At 40.2% G+C, this 20,973-nt stretch overlaps 1 protein-coding gene across 2 annotated transcripts; it reads left to right on the forward strand.

The window, feature by feature from the left end:
• The first annotated feature begins 1,618 nt into the window (after positions 1-1,618).
• Positions 1,619-20,808, forward strand: LOC113093959 (semaphorin-3ab). 2 transcript variants are annotated; one of them, XM_026259576.1, is made up of 17 exons: positions 1,619-2,172; positions 6,910-7,064; positions 11,125-11,187; positions 11,286-11,405; positions 11,779-11,872; positions 11,970-12,089; positions 12,262-12,407; positions 12,711-12,825; positions 16,107-16,176; positions 17,763-17,907; positions 18,030-18,249; positions 18,367-18,455; positions 18,545-18,586; positions 18,937-19,091; positions 19,227-19,288; positions 19,879-20,021; positions 20,103-20,808. In XM_026259576.1, the coding sequence occupies exons 1-17, from the start codon at positions 2,073-2,075 to the stop codon at positions 20,505-20,507; spliced, it is 2,244 nt and encodes a 747-aa protein (XP_026115361.1). In that variant the 5' UTR covers positions 1,619-2,072; the 3' UTR covers positions 20,508-20,808. The 2 variants fall into 2 exon arrangements, with proteins under 2 accessions (XP_026115361.1, XP_026115360.1); XM_026259575.1 differs by having other exon boundaries at positions 1,620-2,172; positions 18,934-19,091.
• The last annotated feature ends 165 nt before the right edge of the window (positions 20,809-20,973 follow it).

The raw sequence follows: 20,973 nt of genomic DNA on the forward strand, positions 1-20,973 counted from the left end.
CAATATCTACACTGTAAATAACACTGTGAAAAAAAACTTTTTAACAGTTAAAATCTCAGAAACTAGATTGAAACAACATCGACACCTGGTGGCCAGTCATCATAATTCTACTTCTAATTTCAACTCTAAAATCGATTTAAAACTGTAGTATTAAACTGTTAATGCTCGCAACTTTTGATATTAAATTAAATATATTAGCTTGTACTTTGTATTTAGTGGCATTCTCATTTAAATGATAGACACCGCTCAATCCTGCCGTATTGTGATGCTGACCCTTTTTCTTTATGGGACACTAAGAAAATAAAACTGTGAAGATGCTGATTTAATTTTTCAACAGGATTTGTCACCTGCCAAAAGAACCAAAAGTTGGTTAAATGACCATAGTGCTGGTGTGCATGACTGGCAGGCAAACTCACCAGACCTGAACCCCATCGAGAATCTATGGGATATTGTCAAGAGGAAAATGAGAAACAAGAGACCAAAAAATGCAGATGAGCTGAAGGCCACTGTCAAAGAAACCTGGGCTTCCATACTCACCTCAGTGCCACAAACTGATTACCTCCATGCCACACTGAACTGAGACAGTAATTAAAGCAAAAGAAGCCCCTACCAATATTGAGGACATGTATAGTAAATTAACATACTTTCCAGAAGGCCAACAATTCACTAAAAATGTTTTTATTGGTCTTATGAAGTATTCTAATTTGTTGAGATTGAATTTGATTTATTTCATACACAAGTTTCACAATTTGAGTTGAATTACTGAAATTAATGAACTTTTCCATGACATTCTAATTTATTGAGATGCACCTGTAATAGTTATTTTAAATACCTTGGCAATACTTCCATGCTAAATAAAAGGTAATAATTCGACACTTTGGATAGAAGCTGCTGAGGTAGAAAAGCAAGAAAACATTGGTAGCTGATGTATTTTAGCAAAATAAATACATTTCTGTAAGCTAACAAGGTCTTTATAAAATAAAATATATCAACTAATATTGTAAAATTGTTGCTCTGTTTGTGGGATGTTGCTCTGTGTGCACTTTAATATAAAGTGATTTGATAATTGTCTTAATTTGACTTGTAATGAGGGGTGCTATATTAAAAAAAAAAAAATCATCATCGTTTAGTCGCTAGAGGGCGTTAAATCCAAACAGATGTCTCGATATCCGTGAAATTTTGTCATACAGCAAAGAACTATGATCTCCCAGAGTTTGTGTGTGTGTGTGTGTGTGTGTGTGTGTGTGTGTGTGTGCGTGTGTGTCAGAGAGAGAGAGAGAGAGTGCGGATAAGTCTGCCATGGCCATAAGTGTTTTCACTCTCTCTCTTTCTTATTCTTTTGATCTTTTAATAATTGTTTATGTGACCTGATTCAGATACCATTAATTCTGATGCTGTTAGATTGAATTGGAGTGTGTTGAGTGTGTGTCCACAAAAACAAGGCAGTGAATGTGAGAGATGAAAAGAGAGAAAACCAACATGAGATTAAAACATCCATTAAGCAAAAGAAGCCCAAGAGAGAGTCACTTTCAGCAGCTGTCTTATTCTTTAAAAAATATATACACAGAGAAGGAGGGAGAAGGGAGGGAGGGAGAGATGGATAGAAAGAAAGACAGAGTGAGAGAAGGCTGGGCACAACTGGGACAGTTCCCTCCAGCAGGGGAGTGTTTGAAAGAAAGGAGTAAATGATAAGAGACGACTGAAGGAGTGAGAGAGAGAGAGAGAGTTAATAAAGAGTTAAAAGATGCAGAGAGATGAAAAGGGAAAGACAATAACAGAGTGAACAAAACAGAGAACGGAGCAGAAGAAGAGAAATTCAGCCGGGAAATATTATAAACATAGAAAACAGACCAAGAGAGGATTTTGCTGCAACACTGACCTGAGCAGGATTATACTGTATTACACTGTACTGCACTGCGCACACACACACATGCGCGCTGATGCTGACATTAACTAGAAACCATTTGTGTGTGTGATATTTCTGAACAGTGCACACAGAGAGAGTGTGTGTTTACTCCATACTAGAACCGCATGAGTGAGTGTGTGTGTGTGTGTGTGTGTGTCGGACAGCCATGAAGAGGATGCTGGCTCTCTTCTGCTTAATTTCACTGGCAGCACTTCTAACGGATGCATGGAGACCATCTCAACCACGACTGCTCTTCCAACACTCAGGTGAGGCAACTGACTTTCTATTGACTTTTCTGTTGAGATATTGGCATTTTATTGGCATTTAAATAATATTAATAATTGTCATTATAAAATAATAATAATTCATATTATGTCAAGTCAAGTTAGTCAAGTCTGCTTTATGTTAAATTCTTCCACATGTACAGTGCATACATACAGAGAATCGAAATTGCGTTACTCTCAGACCCCCGGTGCATACAGATAACAATTTTTATAAAGTAAATACTATATAATTTAAAAATAATTAAGAAGGTCATTCAAAACATGCACTATGCAGTACTATGTTACCATAAATAATTTAATTAATGTTGGTCTGCATAGTTTATAGTGCAACACTTTTACATTTAATATTACATTTAATATTTTAATCCTGATATCCTTATGTAGTTTTTTTAAGCTATTCTTCCCACTATGTAGAAGATTTCCGGTTTTATATAATATAAATATTATAAATATCCAGTCTTTCTGTGCTCCACACCCAAACTCTTTCTCGCTTTGAAACCCAATTACCCTAATGCCATCTATAATCAGTCGTGGTTCGACAGGGGAACATCATGTTGTGTAGACTGAAACTGGTTGTATCTTTCTCCATGACCTAGAAAACCCTGCACAGATACAGCACAAATTCTGTATATCAGTGATGACTGAGAGTCAATGTGAGAGAAGACAGATGAAGAGAGAGAGTGTGTGTATGTGTTTATTGTGTGTGAAATGCTTTTAGAAATATTAGGGGTAAAACATATCTTAATAAATCCATGTCAATCTGCATGAATGCGCGAGTTGTGTTTATGTGGATCTCTTAATTACCCAATTAGCCTTTCATTCACGCAGACTCCCAAAGGGTAGAGCATAAGTGTGTGTTTGTGTAAGGGAACGGCTGGTGGTTGATTATTATCGAGCTAATTTTGGCTTGATTTCCCTGATGAGATGATAAATGACAGCTCTTAAGTAGCACATACACACATACTGAGATTTTGTGCTACTGGATAAAAGCGAAATCATATATCCAGTAATATGTCCAGCTGTTCTATAAAAAAATGTATTTTCCAGTTGGTCTGTTTTGATTGGTTACTTTGCAGTTGATTGGCCTGGTGATTATAACCAACAGCATCAATCAATGAAGTATAAGCTCTGGCAAGCATTTGTATCTGTGTGCATTTGAGTGCTATAATTATGATATATACTCATATTCAGCCCAGGTCATAGGTCATGCTTAGTATATCTAACCGACGGAGAGTTGAGAAATTCCAGAACACAGCAGTGTGTGTTCGCCCAGTTTATTTTAGCTGTCTGTGTGTTTATGCATGATCTCTGGGCCTTGTGTTCCCCCACACCTGTTAACATTTCTACCACACACATATGAACATGCCAGCTGGTGGATTGAGCAGTAATAGCCGATAACTCAATTTGCACAGGAAGTGTGTACTGTTTGCTCTTGTCGGCCAGTAGCATATGGGAGAAGTTGTGGCCAACACACCCTAACATACTTCAGTCCACACTTATTGTATAAGAGGTGTTTGCTTGTGAACAGATTTTTGAATCAAATTTCACAATTCACTTACGATTCACAAGCTCTCGATTTGATGCCCATTTAGATTTCGTTGGAATAAGTTACATTTTTCAGTTCCAACTTTTTTTTATTTATTTTTTTATTTTTTGCATACTTTAACTTATTAATTTTAGTTATATGCACAGGTAATATCTCATTTTCTTTTTTTTACTTTTGTATCTAATATTTATTTTTATTTTTATTTCAGCTTTATATAACGAAAATGATTTTGAATAGTTTTAGTTAACATCACTCTGCAAGACAGTGTTTCAGACTGATTTAAATGAGATCTCTGTTAATTATTCATTAAAAGGTTTTTTATTAATTTTTTTTTATTTTTTATTTTTGGTAGCTCACATTCACAGATCAGGTAAAATTTTATTTCTGACACCAACAGAACAGGAAGCTCTGGACACTATCACGCAGACCCTGAAATAGTAAATCCCAATGAAGATTGCAATATATATATATATGTATTGGTCCTATAGCAACAACACAATATATAATATTGTGCTGTTAAGGCAAGCCTGTCCTCCTGTAGATGTATATGTATAATGTTTCTTAGCTGTATCACACGCTACATATTTGCACTAATCGTGTAATCCCACATCCATCTCTCTCATGACTGTGGTAATCTAATGTTCAGATATGCACTCACAGCTTGTGTGTGGTTAAATATACAGCACTAGGCCTGTATGTTGCTAAATATACCCTGGTCATAGAATGATGGATAGAATGGTCTCTGACTCACTGTGTTCATAATCATGTGTGTGTGTGTGTGTGTGTGTGTAAGAGAGAACAATGACAGTTGTAGTTGTTCTAATTGTTTAAGGCCATCAGAATGTCTCACTGTTTGTCTAATTTAGTTTATGGCTTAAAAGGTCATGAGTCAGACTGATTACAGTCTGGGGCTACCAGATTCTAGACCACCTATGAAAACTCCCTCCCTTCCTGTTAAACACACTTGAGACAGGTGGAATACCAGCCTGTAATCCATCTGAGTGATCTGAGCGCACGCACACACACACACACACACACACACACACACCCTTGTTACCACAGCAACTGCCCCCAAGAAAGGGTGCAATGGTGCCACTAAGAAAGTGCCAGAAATGCATGTGTGAGGTTTCAGGCTGTGACAGATTGTGTGCATGTCCCTCGTGACAGCTGAATTTTTTTAGTGTGTGTGGGTGAGTGAGAGAATATTTGAAAGGAGTCATACACATGTAAATTTATAGAACAATTACCGTGATATATCTGCATTGGATTTTTTCTGTTTTATAATATTATCTGCTGCACTCTCACTGCATTTAATTCGTTTCCTATGATTCTCATGGCATGTTTTCAATCTTCTTGTCTATTCCATTCATCTCATGGGTTATTTTATCTCTGTCTGTCTCGACTGTTCACATTTTTGAACAGGTTATTCTGCACAATGGTCAGTCTGTCTGGTCCACATATGAGTTTTTATGAGTTCATTGTCTTAAGGAAAAGTACAGAATACAGTGTTACTCTGGACAGCTTTAAATGTATTTTTAGAAATAGTTAATCCACAAAAATAAACATTCTATCATCATTTACTCACCCTCATGTTATTCCAAACCAGTGGCTTGGCTTTCTGTCTTCCATGGAGTACAAAAGAGATGTTTTGAACAATACTAGTTGCTTCTGGAGCCTTGTGAAATAGTACATCTGAATGGTTCACTATATTCCAAGTCATATGACTGCTTTGTGTAAGAAAGTGATGTTGATTCTCTGATACTCTTCTCCTCCAGTGGGCTTTTAACTAATGGATCTGGATCATTGTGCCATTGAGTTTTCAATTATTTCATATTCAGTCTGTTCCTCCAACAAAACTATCTTATGACTTCAGAAGACTTGGGACATAGATCACAAGTTGTAGACCATTTTATGATATGGTAATTTTTTTATTTATTGTAATAAAATTGGAAAAACTGACCAGGATATTCTTCTGAAATTCCCTCTGTTGCATGGAAGAAAGAAACCCTCTTTCACAGGTTTTTCCTACAAAAACAGTAAATCTGAATTGCGTTTTCCTTATTGGCCTGTCAGAAATAAAAGATTTGTGATGGAAAACAGCAATGCTGCATATATGTAAAACTCAGCCGCATGGTCTATAGCAGTGGTTTTCAACCTGTGGTCCAGGTGGGCCGCCAATTATTTTCTGTTCATTTCCAGTCCATTCTAGGGCTGTGCGATTAAAAGAAAACATCCTAAAATCACGGTTTGAGCGTGCGCATATGCCTAACTCCAGGTTCACACACTGTCTGTGATGCGCCTTTTTTCTGAGCCAATGTTGACGGATTAGAGCGTTCTCACTGCGGTAAAAGGCTAGAAATAAAACGTGCGAAAATAATTCATGTCTAACACATGAGCATAGAGTGAAGTGAACAGGATGCAGTTTAAGTGAGAGGAGACACGTTTTAAGTGTGCACACTCTCTCCTCGCAAAGCAGCGTGTATCTGAGCAAGCACGACCGGTTTTGTGACAGAGCAAAGGAAATCTGCTGCGAACAGAGAGATTCGCACTCGTGCATTATTTTAATGTGCTTTCGCGTTATATGCTGACCGCATACACATACTGTATACACACTGCAAACACCTGAGGCACCGCTACAATTAATGAGCTCTATGAACAATGCATGGCAAAAAAGAAAAAAATGTCCCTGTATACAGGATTTTTTTTTTTTTTTTTGCCACAAGTCTATAAATTTTTTTACATCTTCACTATAGTGATAATTTTGACTTATGTCTGTTCTAGAGATGTTACAACTTGTTGATAAAGCTCTGAATGGTTTTCTTTTGGAAATATGTTTCAAATTAATCCTGAATGCATTTATGACTGTAAAAGCACAATTGCAAAATTGATCAAAAAAATCGCGATAGTTTTTTTTTTTTTTTTGTCCATATCGCACAGCCCTAGTTTATTCAATAAATATAGTTTAAAATCTAGCTTCTGAGTACTAAGTTATTAATCCAACAATAGCGGGGTCAGTTAATTTTTTTGAAGTGGGCCGCGCAAACATATGTGTTTGGTTGTGTGGGCCGCGAGTTGAAAAAGGTTGGGAACCACTGGTCTATAGTCATAACAGAAATATATGAAATATGAAATAATCTGTTCATGTTCTCTCTATCCCTCTCTCTCTTTCTTAGAGCTGATGCGGAGCGGCAGGCTCAAATCTCTCTCTGTGTCTGCTGGTGATCTGAACTCTCTGCTGCCGGATGAAGACGGCCGTCGTCTTTACATTGGTATGAAAGACCATCTACTGTCCACCAGCCTGGATGATATTACTCAAACCCCTTGCAAGGTATGTACGCGCCCAAACATGCATGCGCATATATATATATATATATATATATATGTCACAGTGTCTGGGTTGTTGTTCCCCGGGGTTCCACTAGATGTCCTCCTTCTCACGGTGTCTGTCCCAGATCACTTCCTGTTCCCTTATATGGTCACCTTCCTCCTTGTTACGTGATTGATTGTTCACCCCACCTGTCTCCTGTTTCCCAATTATCCTTCTGTGTATAAATACCCAGTCTGTCTTCGTCTATGTTACGGAGTCCTTGTTTGATGTCATTGCGTTTCAGGTCCGTCAGTCTTGCTTTGCCTTACCCTATGTGTCTCATTCTCTCGTTTCCCCAGACTTCCTCTACCTTCTCGTTCTTCCGAGTTCCCCGTTTCATCCGGTTCCCTTTTTGTTTGGTTTGTCTCTCATGACTGTTTATTTTGTATTTACCCCTCTGTTTAAATAAAACCCTCACCTGCATTTGGATCTACCCTCTCTTTGTGTTTTCCCAAAACCAACCGTGACAGAAGGACTCCGTCATGCCTAGATCCAGCGGTGTGAGATTTCGAATCGGTTCCCCAGCCACCATGGAGGAACGGAGGGGGAGATTCCGGAACTTAATCACCCTTCATCAAGAGGGAAGTGAGGTGGGTGGCCTGGCGCAATTGTTTTGGACTATGGCAGTCGGGTTAGGTTACAATGATGCAGCACTAAAGGATTTGTTTAATAATTGCCTGGATGATCCTTTACCTCAATGGGAGATGAAGGGGTTAGAGATCCTGGACTTTTGGGGGTTTACCAATTACCTGCACCATCGTGCCCAGTGGGATGCAACAACCACACCAGAGTTTCCAGACAAGGCTGCCAGCTCAGCCCCACAGCACAAGATGGCCGCCACCCCAACCCCACAGCACAGGATGGTCGCCAGCCCAGCCCCACAACCCAAAATGGCCACCAGCCCAGCCCCACAGCCCAAGATGGCCGCCAACCTAGCGTCACAGCCCAAGATGGCCGCCAGCCCAGCACCACAGCACAAGATGGCCGACTCAACGCCACCGACTCTCCATCGTAGAGGGCGGAGGAGGAGACAGGCAGCTACTGTTCCTCAGGACCCGGAGAACGTTCCCGAGCGGGCCGCTGCCGTCCATGAGGCCATTCCCGATGCGGTGTCCGCTGCTGTTCCGGAGGTGGTGGCCGAGGCTGTTCCCGATGCGGTGCCCGCTACTGTTCCGGAGGCCGAGGCCATGGCCGAGGCCGTTCCCGATGCGGTGCCCGCTAATGTTCCGGAGGCCGAGGCGGTACCCGATGCAGTCTCCGAGGCGGTACCCGATGCTGTTCCCGAGGCGGTGCCCGATGCTGTTCCCGAGGCGGAGCCCGATGCTGTTCCCGATGCGGTGCCCGCTGCTGTTCCGGAGGCCGTGGCCGAGGCCGTTCCCGATGCGGGGCCCGCTAATGTTCCGGAGGCCGAGGCGGTGCCCGATGCTGTCTCCAAGGCGGTGCCCGATGCTGTTCCCGAGGCGGAGCCCGATGCTGTTCCCGAGGCGGTGCCCGATGCAGTTCCCGAGGCGGTGCCCGATGCAGTTCCCGAGGCGGAGCCCGATGCAGTTCCCGAGGCGGTGCCCGATGCAGTTCCCGAGGCGGTGCCCGATGCAGTTCCCGAGGCGGAGCCCGAGGCAGTTCCCGATGCAGTTCCCGAGGCGGTGTCCGATGCAGTTCCCGAGGCGGTGCCCGATGCAGTTCCCGAGGCGGTGCCCGATGCAGTTCCCGAGGCGGAGCCCGATGCAGTTCCCGAGGCGGAGCCCGATACAGTTCCCGAGGCGGTGCCCGATGCTGTTCCCGATGCAGTTCCCGAGGCGGAGCCCGATGCAGTTCCCGAGGCGGTGCCCGATGCAGTTCCCGAGGCGGTGCCCGATGCAGTTCCCGAGGCGGAGCCCGATGCAGTTCCCGAGGCGGCTCCCGAGGCAGTTCCCGAGGCGGGGCCCGATGCAGTTCCCGAGGCGGTGCCCGATGCTGTTCCCGAGGCGGTGCCCGAGGTTGTTCCCGAGGCGGCTCCCGAGGCAGTTCCCGAGGCGGGGCCCGATGCTGTTCCCGATGCGGTGCCCGCTGCTGTTCCGGAGGCCGAGGCCGTGGCCGAGGCCGTTCCCGATGCGGGGCCCGCTAATGTTCCGGAGGCCGAGGCGGTGCCCGACGCTGTCTCCGAGGCGGTGCCCGACGCTGTTCCCGAGGCGGAGCCCGATGCAGTTCCCGAGGCGGGGCCCGATGCAGTTCCCGAGGCGGTGCCCGATGCAGTTCCCGAGGCGGTGCCCGATGCTGTTCCCGAGGCGGTGCCCGATGCGGTGCCCGATGCGGTGCCCGAGACGGTTCCCGAGGCGGTGTCCGTTACAGTTCCCGAGGCGGTGACCACAAGGCCGTGGAGGTCGTCCGCTCCACCCTGGGGGACTCTGGCCTTGACCACACGGCTGTGGTGGTCATCTGCTCCGTCCTGGTGGACGCCTCAACATGTCCTTCATGGACTTATGTTTTGAGTTCTGTTTCTGTCTGTTCTCTTTAGTTTAGTCTGGCCCTCCGTCCCTCCCCCTGTACCTCCTCCGGTCCTCCTCCCTCCTGGTCTCCCGGTTTTAGGTATCATTTCTGGTGTTTGTCCCCCATGTGTTCCTTTTCTGGCCCTCCGTCCCTCCCCCTGAGCCTCCACCTGTCCGCCTCCCTCCTGGTCTCTGTGTCATGTTTTGTCTTGGAGCGTCTGGTAGCCGCTCCGTAGAGGGGGGGTACTGTCACAGTGTCTGGGTTGTTGTTCCCCGGGGTTCCACTAGATGTCCTCCTTCTCACGGTGTCTGTCCCAGATCACTTCCTGTTCCCTTATATGGTCACCTTCCTCCTTGTTACGTGATTGATTGTTCACCCCACCTGTCTCCTGTTTCCCAATTATCCTTCTGTGTATAAATACCCAGTCTGTCTTCGTCTATGTTACGGAGTCCTTGTTTGATGTCATTGCGTTTCAGGTCCGTCAGTCTTGCTTTGCCTTACCCTATGTGTCTCATTCTCTCGTTTCCCCAGACTTCCTCTACCTTCTCGTTCTTCCGAGTTCCCCGTTTCATCCGGTTCCCTTTTTGTTTGGTTTGTCTCTCATGACTGTTTATTTTGTATTTACCCCTCTGTTTAAATAAAACCCTCACCTGCATTTGGATCTACCCTCTCTTTGTGTTTTCCCAAAACCAACCGTGACAATATATATATATATATATATATATATATTACATATTCTTAAATAAGGGACAATTTACACATAAAGTACAATTCTGTCATTAAATACTGTCTTTTTTATGTGTAACAAAAAAGAGGAAGCTTAACAAAACGTTAATGCTGCTTTTCTGCATACAATGAAAGTGAATGGTTACCATGGGCTGTCAAGCTCCGAAAATGTAAAAAAGTCACCATAAAACCATCATAAACAACTTTGTTTTTCCACACAAAACTATCACATTGCATCCAATTCTTTAAAAGACAGTCATATATAAATCACATGAACTGATGTCATAGTACTTTTATGGTATTTTTGGAGCTATAGTCAGTCACTGGTCACCATTCACTTTTATTGTACAGAAGAAAGCAAGTTGAGGGTAGTAACTAACAAGAATTTTAAATAGTTTATTTCACCCAAACACACTGTAGTATCAAACAAGAAAGCTTTTACTAGTAGGTTCTTATCTTGTGAAATATTTCTCAGGCTAAAAAACAACAAGTTGAAAAACAAACTTTATGTATTATTGGCTTTCAAACAAACATTTGTTGCATGAATTAGACCCTGTGAGTGTATTTGTGGATGTCTGTGTGAGTAAGTGTGTGTGTGTGTGTGTGTGTTGGAGTGTATTTGTGAGGCCATCCCTGCTTTTCTACATAACTTCGTGTGTATTCATTATGATTTCATCTGAGTAATGCCAGGTTGGCATCCAACTGTAATTCCTCACATGATACATGATGAAATCAGCATAAGCATCAACATTTAATATGACTAAGAGGAGCTTTTATACACACTTGTGCACCAGATGAGATTCACATCTGTGCGTGTGCTGTATTTCAGATTTACTGGCCTGCAAGTCCAGACCGCATCCAGAACTGTATCATGGCTGGAAAAAACCTGCAGGTAAAACATGATTTTATGAAACACGGCTTGTTTAGACAGCTTTTCTTGAAGTGTTTAATAACAAACCTCATTGTACTAGTGTCCTTTTCATGTCACAGACGGACTGTGCAAACTTCCTGCGTGTGTTAGAGCTGTATAACCAAACACATCTTTACGCCTGCGGGACTGGAGCGTTCAACCCTCGCTGTGCCTTCATCCCCACCAACCTCTTCCTCAGGGTAAAGGACTACATTTCCCAACATGCACCTCTCTCACATAAACTCTTCCTGTTGTGTTTGTGTACTTAGAATATAGTATGCTGTGCAGGTGACAGAATAGGAAATGTCAGATTATACACTTTTGTGAGGATTATATTACTAATAGATAAATTACTAATACATTTAAATTAAATGTTAATTTATTAAAATAACTAAAATAAAAAATTTGAATAAAATATTTTTTTACATATCGAAATGTTTTATTAAACTAATAATAAAAAAAGATTCTTAATGAAAAAAAAAGTTTCATACAGAACAAAACATCCTTTAAGGATTATTATGTATGGGCAAAAATCTATCATTTGAACTGTAAATAATGTAATGGGAATTTCAGGCTGAGGAACAAATGCTGCAGTATGAGGACACAGAATCAGGGAAGGGGAAATGTCCTTATGACCCTCACCAGAGAACAGCTACGGCCATCATAGGTAAGACTGCAGGTTTATAGTTTGTGTGTCATTTTTCTGTTTGTGTGAGAACATGCCGGTGTAACTCTGATCTAAATCTTTGTGCATGTTTGTTCAGACGGAGAGCTGTACGCTGGCGTCTCATCTGACTTTCTAAGTCATGATACCACTTTTATCCGTAGTCTGGGGGAGCGACATGTGATTCGTACTGAACAATACGACTCTACGTGGCTGCAAGGTGAAACGTGCATGTTCAAGCACACATACTCCTGAGCTAGCTCTAACACACTCACACATACAAAAATACACACGTCAGGTTGTTGACAGCAATTAAAGATGCTTATATTGTTTACACAGTAACAGATGTATGTGTTAGTTAACTGTATTTTTGTCTCTCGCGCTCTCTCCAGGCGCTGAATTTGTACATGTTGCAGCGATGTCAGAGAGTGATAACGAGGAGGATGATAAGGTCTACGTGTTCTTCACTGAGCGTGCCCAGGAGGCAGAGGGGACTGCTGGGAAGGTCCTCTATTCTAGAATCGCCCGCGTCTGCAAGGTATCTAATAGTGTGTTCCTATATACTTAATTTGTATTACAATAAAAAGTTACATACAAATCCCAAAAAATATGTATATTAGTATCGTACAGTACATGTAAAAAAATATATAGTATTAAGAGAGTACATGTGCAGAAAAAACATGTTATTATCATGGCACATGTCCAAAAATATGCAAACCTTCCATGGTGTATATATATATTATACAATGGTATCATGGTAGTTTTTGTTAGCGAAAACTAGATGGAAACTGATATTATGATACTGCATCCATGTGTTTATCTCTCTTTCTTTCTTTTTTAGAATGATATTGGTGGTCAGCGTAGTTTGGTTCATAAATGGAGCACCTTTCAGAAAGCTCGAATTGTTTGCTCAGTACCAGGACCTGACGGCATACAGACACACTTTGATAAACTCCGTGAGTAATAAAAACAACTTCATATAAATGCCACACAAAAAAAACATTTCACTCCCACTTGATTACCCAAAGTTTAAGCAAAACTCTTAAATTAATTAAGGCATTGAGATAAACTTGTACATTTTTTAGAATATAATTTATACTGTTGAGTCTGTGTGTGTGTGTGTGTGTGTGTGTGTGTGTGTGCATGTGTGTCATATGCCAAAACTTCCCTGATTTATGGAACAAGGTTTATCAGTAGACTCACACACAAACACATACAGTACACACACACCACACACAGACTCAGACAGAAACCAGTTTCTTATCAATCAGTCTGTGTAAACAAAATCCTCGCATAGAATAAACAATTCTTAAATCCTCAATCTGACCAAAGTTTTACTGTAGTCTCATATTCATTTATTATATCTGTAAGGTATACACATTACAGTGTATACATACTGAAATGTTCGTCTCAGTTATCGGTGACAACTGCACTGAAAATAGCATGTCCCCTAAACTATTCCACCCAAATACGATATAAAACACAGCCAGCATTAACTTTGTATCAAGAATGGCTTCCATATCTGACTGCAACTTCATCAAATCTGCAAGCGGCTCCGAACAGACTCTCATCAGTGCATGTCCAGCTATGTTCAAGTTTTAGAGAATCTTGTATTCTGTATCTTATTTCTCGGCCTACTAAAGTATTAAGAACATGCAAAACAGCTTTGTTTTGATTGCTTAACATTTTCATCTTAACTTGTGCCATAAAAATTTTCTGATGATTCTACAATGTAAACATGCTCTAATGCTAATATATATCTCATTTTAACTGTACTTTTGCCCTGTGGTGGTAATCTATAAGAATTCTCTTCTCTGTCTTGTTTACATTGTGCTCCATGGCCGCTAAACCACTACATCTCCCACAATCTCCGCCTGCATCAGGGACCCTCATGTGGCTATAGTTCTGATGGGCCAGACCACACTGCAGTCAGTGAATGTTTGTCAGGAATTGTGAGTTTAAAGATTGTATAAAGAAACATGCGTAGACTTATGATACGAGTTGAGAACTGCCAGGTTGCTGGAAGAGTAGAGTTAGAATTATGTGAATTCTGTTCTTGTGAAATATGGAACAGATGAAGCTTACGTCTTTAAAGAAAAAAAAAAAAAAAGACTGGAGTGTGTTTTGGTATGCAAGATTGAAAGTACTCCAGAATGTGTCACGGTCTGGTGTAAATGAGTTTAGATAATGTCTGTGTGTGTGTGTGTGTATGTGTGTGTGTGTGTGTGTGTGTGTGCGGAGGTGATGCTGCCAGTTTCTGTGGCTCTAATTTGGAAGCTAAGCTGAATTTGTGTTGTGTCTGGTCTGATATTTATATACCTCTCTATGACTCTAAAAAGTGTAATGTTTAACACCTATTGAGTACTTTGGGGATTATTTTCTCATGGTTATATACATTTTATTCCCGGACTAAAAGTTTTGTTACAAATTGAACTAATTCACCCTGAATGTTTTACATTTTTTATACATGATGATAAATGTATCTTAAATGAGTGTGCCAGACAGTGCTTATGCTATTTGTATTGGTGGTCTGCTGAATGTTTTGAAGGCCGCCAGTATCTGTGTGTGTGCATTTTCATGTCCACGGTGGCATCCTCCCCCATCCTTGCACATAATCTACTGGCTAACTCGGGATGAGGATGAGGGAGGAGAGTTAGAGGTTAGGAGGGATAGGGACAGATAGGGGCAGGATAGAGAAGTGTCAACAAGTGAAGGGCAGACAAAACTATCTGTCCTCAAAGAGAACAAAAGCTTTTGTTGGATGAAATTGACACAATTAAAGCGTCCCCGCAAAAGCAAAAGAGAAGAAGAACCAGGGAAGGGGTGGTAGTGAAAACAATCTGAAACAGAAGGAGGAGGGGTTGGGCAGAATTGAGGGATAGTAATGGGATTCGGAAGGAAAGAGGGAGTGTGAATGCGTAATTAAAAGGATTCTGTTGGTTTGTGTGTAAAATAAGAGAGGAAAACAGAGCATCTGTGTTTATATGGGTGGATTTAGCCCAGAGTGGTGTGTAATTAATGTTTTACCCATTTTATAGTTCTGATCTAGTTTATGTTCTCAGTTTTTAACAGTTTGTGAGAGTCCGTAAATCTATCTCATGTTTCAAAGGGCGTATCTGCGGTAGCATGAATGTTTAAGACTGTGGTTTCTAACTGACGGATTGTGTCCCGTATCTTTTATTGTCGCCAAGGGCTGCGTGTCTGATCAAACTCCACTGCATTTTCGATCGGGGTCGCTAAGATATTTGAATGTTTTTGAAGAAAGTCTTCTATGCTCACCAAAGCTGTATTTATTTGATTGAAAATACAGTATAAGATCTTTCCGAAATCATTCTAATATGCTGTTTTGGTGCTCAAGTAACATTTCTTATTATCAGTGTTGAAAACAGTTATGAATTTTTTCTAAAACTTTAAACTTCTTTCCTGTCAGTTTTGATCAGTTTAATGTTTCCTGGCTAAATTTATAAGTTATGACCTAAACCTAAGTATTTGGTAATTTACATGTTACATTTTTGTTTACTTTTATTGTAAAAAAAAAAAAAAAAAAAAAATGTTGTTTTGGGCCATCACATATTGTCCATTGTAAAATTTGAATTTGAGAACCACCATCTTATCGTACATGTTTGAGATGATAAGGCGTTTGATTATATCTGACATGGCTGGAATGCAGAAATGAACTAGCCTACCCCCAACGGCACAAGTTCTTTGTGAAGATATACAGTAGGTGTGTGTGTGTGTGTGTGTGTGTTTAAACCAAGCAGTTACCTCCTGCTCTCTCTTGTGAAGCCCATACGGAAGTGACTTAAACTGTAATTCATCAATTGGCCACTAAAGGCTGGCTGCAAAAGGGAGTCAATCCCATAGACTCCCCGTGTTAAAATGCTCAAATTTACAGCAGAAAAAAACATGTTTACAGCCTGGTTCAAAAAATAATTTTGGTCTATATAGGTAAGTTTTACAGCCAGCGCTGCCTACTTTTGGTTTCAAAAACTTTTTTCAGAAAACTATGGGTTTTTAGTCTATGGTTGAAACAGAAATGAAACAACAAAAATGCTGAGTTACACGTGTATTTTTGAATGAGAAAGAGAGTGTGACCACAGAAACATTGTTTTCATGAGTTTGTACAGCTTTGATATGAAAACAGAAACCATACACACTCAATCGTTATCATTAGCATTGACTAAAAGGCATACAAAGCATGTTTAAAATTCAAAATTTGTTTTCTGTTTTTCTGTAGAGGATATTTTTATTCAGCGTGGAAAGGAAAAAAAGAATCCCCTTATCTATGGGCTATTCACCACAACCAGGTGAGTCTTACACACTGACTTGGTATCAATTTTTAAACATTTGACTGTAATAAATCACATTTGGATGCATGCATCATAGTTGAAATCATAATTTACTCTGATTTAAGTCATTCCAAACTCATATGACTTTATTTACGAAAAAAAACACAAGAAGGTATGTTTAGTAGAATGCTGGTGTTGCTCTTTTTAAAAAAAAAAAAACTAACCAAAAAAAAAAAAAAAAAAAAAAAAGTGGCTAGGGATTGTCAATCTCCTAAAGTTTCAAAAATCACCATCATATTTGTCTTATGTGCTATATCTCATGGTTCTAAGGCTATTTACAAAAAGACAAGAAATTCAAGTTGTTATTATGTTGATATGTATGAATAATACATTTAGAAACTTTAAAAACAAGATGTATTGCATTAATGTTATTCCACAAGTATCAAAAATGACATCTGATCAGTATTAGAATGATTTCTAGTAATGGTAAATAGTAATTAATTAAGCTTTGATATATATAAATAAATTGTGTGTGTGTATGTGAGAGAGAGTTTATTTTTAATTGTAAATTGTAAAAAAATTTTAGAATACGACTGTTTTATTTGATTTTTTATTAAATAAATGCAGGCTTGGTGACTTTTACATGGTAGTGTATATTCAAATATGAATCTTCAAAGCTTTTTGTTGTCAATGATGCTGATGTAATTGGTTCACATGTTACTTGTAATAAATCATGAGTCATTAAATTTGAATATGCAAATTGTAAAAATGTATTATTATTTTCGGTAAATAACAACAACTTACATTTCTGCACACAAAGCTATTGTGGGCTTCAGAAGTCAAGTTTACTTCTGTAATGGTACTGTGTTTTTTATTTATTTATTTTTTTTGTCATTTTTGAAGCTTGATGGTCCCTCTCTTGATGGATCACTCTTCACTTTTTAATTGTATGGAAAAGTGCAATGTGCACATCATGACAACTCTGTGTGTGCATATGTGGTTGAGGCTGTGGATAAAATAACAGCATTACTGAGTCATACTTTCCAGCTGGTCTAAGATGATATTATTAATGCACGCATGATGTTTAAAACACATTAGAAGTTGAACCAATTTTACATAAGCCATCTCAAACAGCATATGCCTTCTTCTTTGTTTCTGAAAATGTGTGTGTGTCTGCCTAAGGTTTTGGGGAGGGTTGCATAGGGTGGAGTGCACAATGACGTATGGATATAGAAAAAGCTGCATGGAAAGAGTGACAGTGTTATTGCTCTCTGCTAAGCTGTTCCACTGAGTGTTAAATCTCCCAGAGACTCATAAAGACTGTCGCTTTCAGTGCAGACCCAAATTCAATTCAGATCAGATGACATTTTAACCCTCGCTGAGGACTGAAGTGCCACTTTTATTTGTGCCACTAGAGTTTGGTTTTAATTGGATTTAAGTCTGGCCAAAAACATGAAGGGGAAGCGAATAAGATTAATTCTATTGTTTTCATACATTGTGATTTAGTCCTCTTCATTGCTAGTTGATGCTGTCTGTTTATACCTCTCAATCAATTAATAATTCATGTTTCTATTTTCATGTGCGTTTGTTTCCTCTCTCAACAGCAATGTCTTGAATGGATCCGCTGTGTGCATTTACAGAATGCAAGACATTATTAGAGCTTTTAAAGGAAATTTCCTTCATAGGGAGGGTCAACAGTACAAGTGGACGGAGTATACAGGCAAAGTTCCCTATCCCAGACCCGGCACAGTGAGTGTTCAAATCCAATTAGGAATTAAAGCAGTATAATGTACAGTATAAAAAAGTTATTCTAGAAATCATGTAAATTATTATTTTTGGACCATAATACTGAACTTCCTGTCACAATTCAGTGTCCCAGCAGCACATATGGAGGGTTCAAATCAACCAGGGAATATCCTGATGATGTCATCTTCTTTAGCCGCACGCATCCTTTAATGCAGGAAGTGGTAAAACCACTTGCGGGTCATCCTTTGCTCATCAAAGTGGGCGTGCATTATAAACTGACCCGCCTCCTTGTGGACAGAGTGGAGGGGGTGGATGGTCAATATGACGTGCTGTTCATTGGCACAGGTGTGTGTTTGTGGTGAATACTGAAGTAAACTGTAGGTTTGCTGAACTTTTATGGAAATTATTTGATGTCCATTTAGTTCGTTTTAAATACTGTGTGTATTTTATGTGTGCATTCAGATTCTGGCCTGGTTCTGAAAGTGATTCACCTCCCTAAAGCCAACGGACAGAATCAGGAGATTACTCTGGAACAGCTGCAGGTTTTTAAGGTAAAACTTCTGCAGCTTAACCTTCCAGATTCATTGGGATGACCTTTCGAACTTGAAACATTAACTGCTCGTCTCCTGTCACTCAACAGAACAAGTCACCAATCACTGCCATGACGCTGTCCAAGAAAAAGGTACCATGTTTATCAGTGGAAGCACATATAACATACATGAATATAAATGTAAGATACACTGACACACTTTTATATAAATCTTCCCATCTTGTCACCATGGCAACGCAAGAGGGTGGAAGATATTTAAAATAAAACTATGATTGTTATTTGTTTTGCAATTTTTTTCCATGAAACACTCACTGAAACCTGAAGAACTGTGATGGAAAGAGCTCTGTAATAAGCTGGAAATAAGAATGTGATTTAGATCTCTGTGTTTCTGGCCCAGCGCTCTTGGTTACTGAAGAAAAGCAATAAACAGGATCACAGCCTGATATCAGTATGTGTGTGTGTGTGTGTTTGGTCTCCAGCAGTGGCTGTTTGCTGGATCAGCAGAGGGTGTGATTCAGTTGGGTCTGTTCCACTGCGATTTGTACGGCCAAGCCTGCGCTGAATGCTGTCTTGCTAGAGACCCATACTGCACCTGGGATGGTCATTCTTGCAGCCCTTACATGCCAACTGCACACAGGTGATACACTTGTATGGACAGCTTGTTTGATAGAATCCATTTCATCAGCAGTTTCCAATGCACTCAAACCGAAACGTGTTGGTATTTGGTATATCTGAAATAAATCTGATCTGAAACATTCTTCCTTATTTGCAGAAGAGACATTCGTCAGGTTAATGATGACGGCAACCCGCTGAACCAGTGTGTCAGACAGGGAGGTAAGACACACAGACAACCAGAAATTTTCAATTGCTAAACATCCTGCTTTGGACAGTACTGTCATTTTTTGTGTTTATTTATATGTTGATTTCATTCATTGCTGCTTAAATCTGGGAGGAAACTTACTAAAGGTTGAATAAACTTTTACCATTTGTGCCTTTAGAAAAACCTGCATTGCGCAGTGCCCATGATGTGAAATGGCATGTTATGCACAATAAATAAAAAAAATGTTTTTAATAATAATAATAATAAGAAGAAGAAATAAAAGATTATTAATAATTTTTTCAGCAACAAAAATAATCAAATATTACTATTATGTGTGAAATGTCTTGTGTGCACACATACCAACAATCAAAAAGTGCAATAATAATAATAATAATAATATATGAGAAATTCCAACAATTAATTAAAACTGTAATAATAATAATAGTAAAATATTACTATTATGTGTGAAATGCCATGTGTATGTGCACATAGACCATCAATTAATTCATTAAAAAACGTAGTAGTAAAATATTATTATGTGAGAAATGCTGTGTTCATGTGCAACACAGCATTTTTTTTTCTTATTCTATTTATTGTTATTCAGCTGGTCTTCAGGTGGAGGCAGAGGAGAAGACATTAGTTGTGGCCATGGGTAACAGCACTTACCTGGAGTGCCTAGCCAAATCTCACCATGCCACAGTCACCTGGTTTAAAGACATAGGCGAGAACAGCCTGGAGCAACATAAGGTACCTTCACACTAATGTCTGCACACTCAAAACATGATCAAATATTGAGATGTCTGTACATTTGAACCTTCTGTCTTTCAGGTCACACCTGGGGAGCAGCTGGTTTTCATTGACAGGGGCATCCTCATTCCCCGGGCTGAGCTCAATCACGGTGGCGTTTATCACTGTCAGCTAGAAGAACATGGATTCCGCTGGACAGCCGTTACTATTCGTTTAATTGTGTGGAGCCCCACATTTGTCTCCTCTCAGCCATGGTACCAGGATGTGATGGCATTGATCAACCATGGGAAACTGGAGCGACACTGCAAAGAACTGAGTCAGCGTCACAACAACAAGGACTCAGGGAATCGCAAACATAACAAACAAGACAGAAAGAGAGCAGACCGGCACAGGCACCGAGGACGGGCAGAGAAGGAGAAAGGAAAGGGGCGGAAGAACCGGAGCCAAATGCAGAGTTCAGCACAGAGACAGCCAAGGAGCGCATAGAACAAATCGCAGGTGTTTACAAAACTGCTCAAAACAAAAGAATACAACAAAACATGCAATAGACAGTATATTCACAGTACATTCAAGTATGCATGGCATCATGTTAACAGATTTGCTTTGTTTCAAAACCTAATGAGCTGTCTGTATGCGGCAGCATTGTCAAGCAACAAGCTCAAAAATATACATGCAAGATCGGGGATGAGAAGAGAAAAATGTTGATAAACTTGCATTTCTTTCAGTTAATACAAAGAAGTATATCAGTATTGATTGTTCAAAAGTTTGGGCTCAGCAAGATTTTTAAAAATACATTTGTTGTGCATAAAATTGGCAAAAGTGACAGGAACTATCTGAATCATGTGAAGGACTGTTGCTAAGCGAATCAAGAATGATCTGAATTAGGTGGGGTCAAGAAGAAGTGTTTACTTTAATATTAAAAACCAACTGATTATTTGAGGACTGTGTTAAG

This window comes from Carassius auratus, unplaced genomic scaffold, assembly GCF_003368295.1.
Source record: "Carassius auratus strain Wakin unplaced genomic scaffold, ASM336829v1 scaf_tig00215205, whole genome shotgun sequence".
Taxonomy (NCBI): Eukaryota; Metazoa; Chordata; class Actinopteri; order Cypriniformes; family Cyprinidae; genus Carassius; species Carassius auratus.

What these genes read in the sequence shown, in the direction of transcription:
- LOC113093959 (XM_026259575.1), top strand. Translation starts at nt 2,073, where the DNA reads ATGAAGAGGATGCTGGCTCTCTTCTGCTTAATTTCACTGGCAGCACTT. An exon ending in TGACGCTGTCCAAGAAAAAG is followed by an intron (nt 18,587 to 18,933) that starts GTACCATGTTTA and finishes TTTGGTCTCCAG; the next exon opens with CAGTGGCTGTTTGCTGGATC. An exon ending in TACATGCCAACTGCACACAG is followed by an intron (nt 19,092 to 19,226) that starts GTGATACACTTG and finishes CCTTATTTGCAG; the next exon opens with AAGAGACATTCGTCAGGTTA.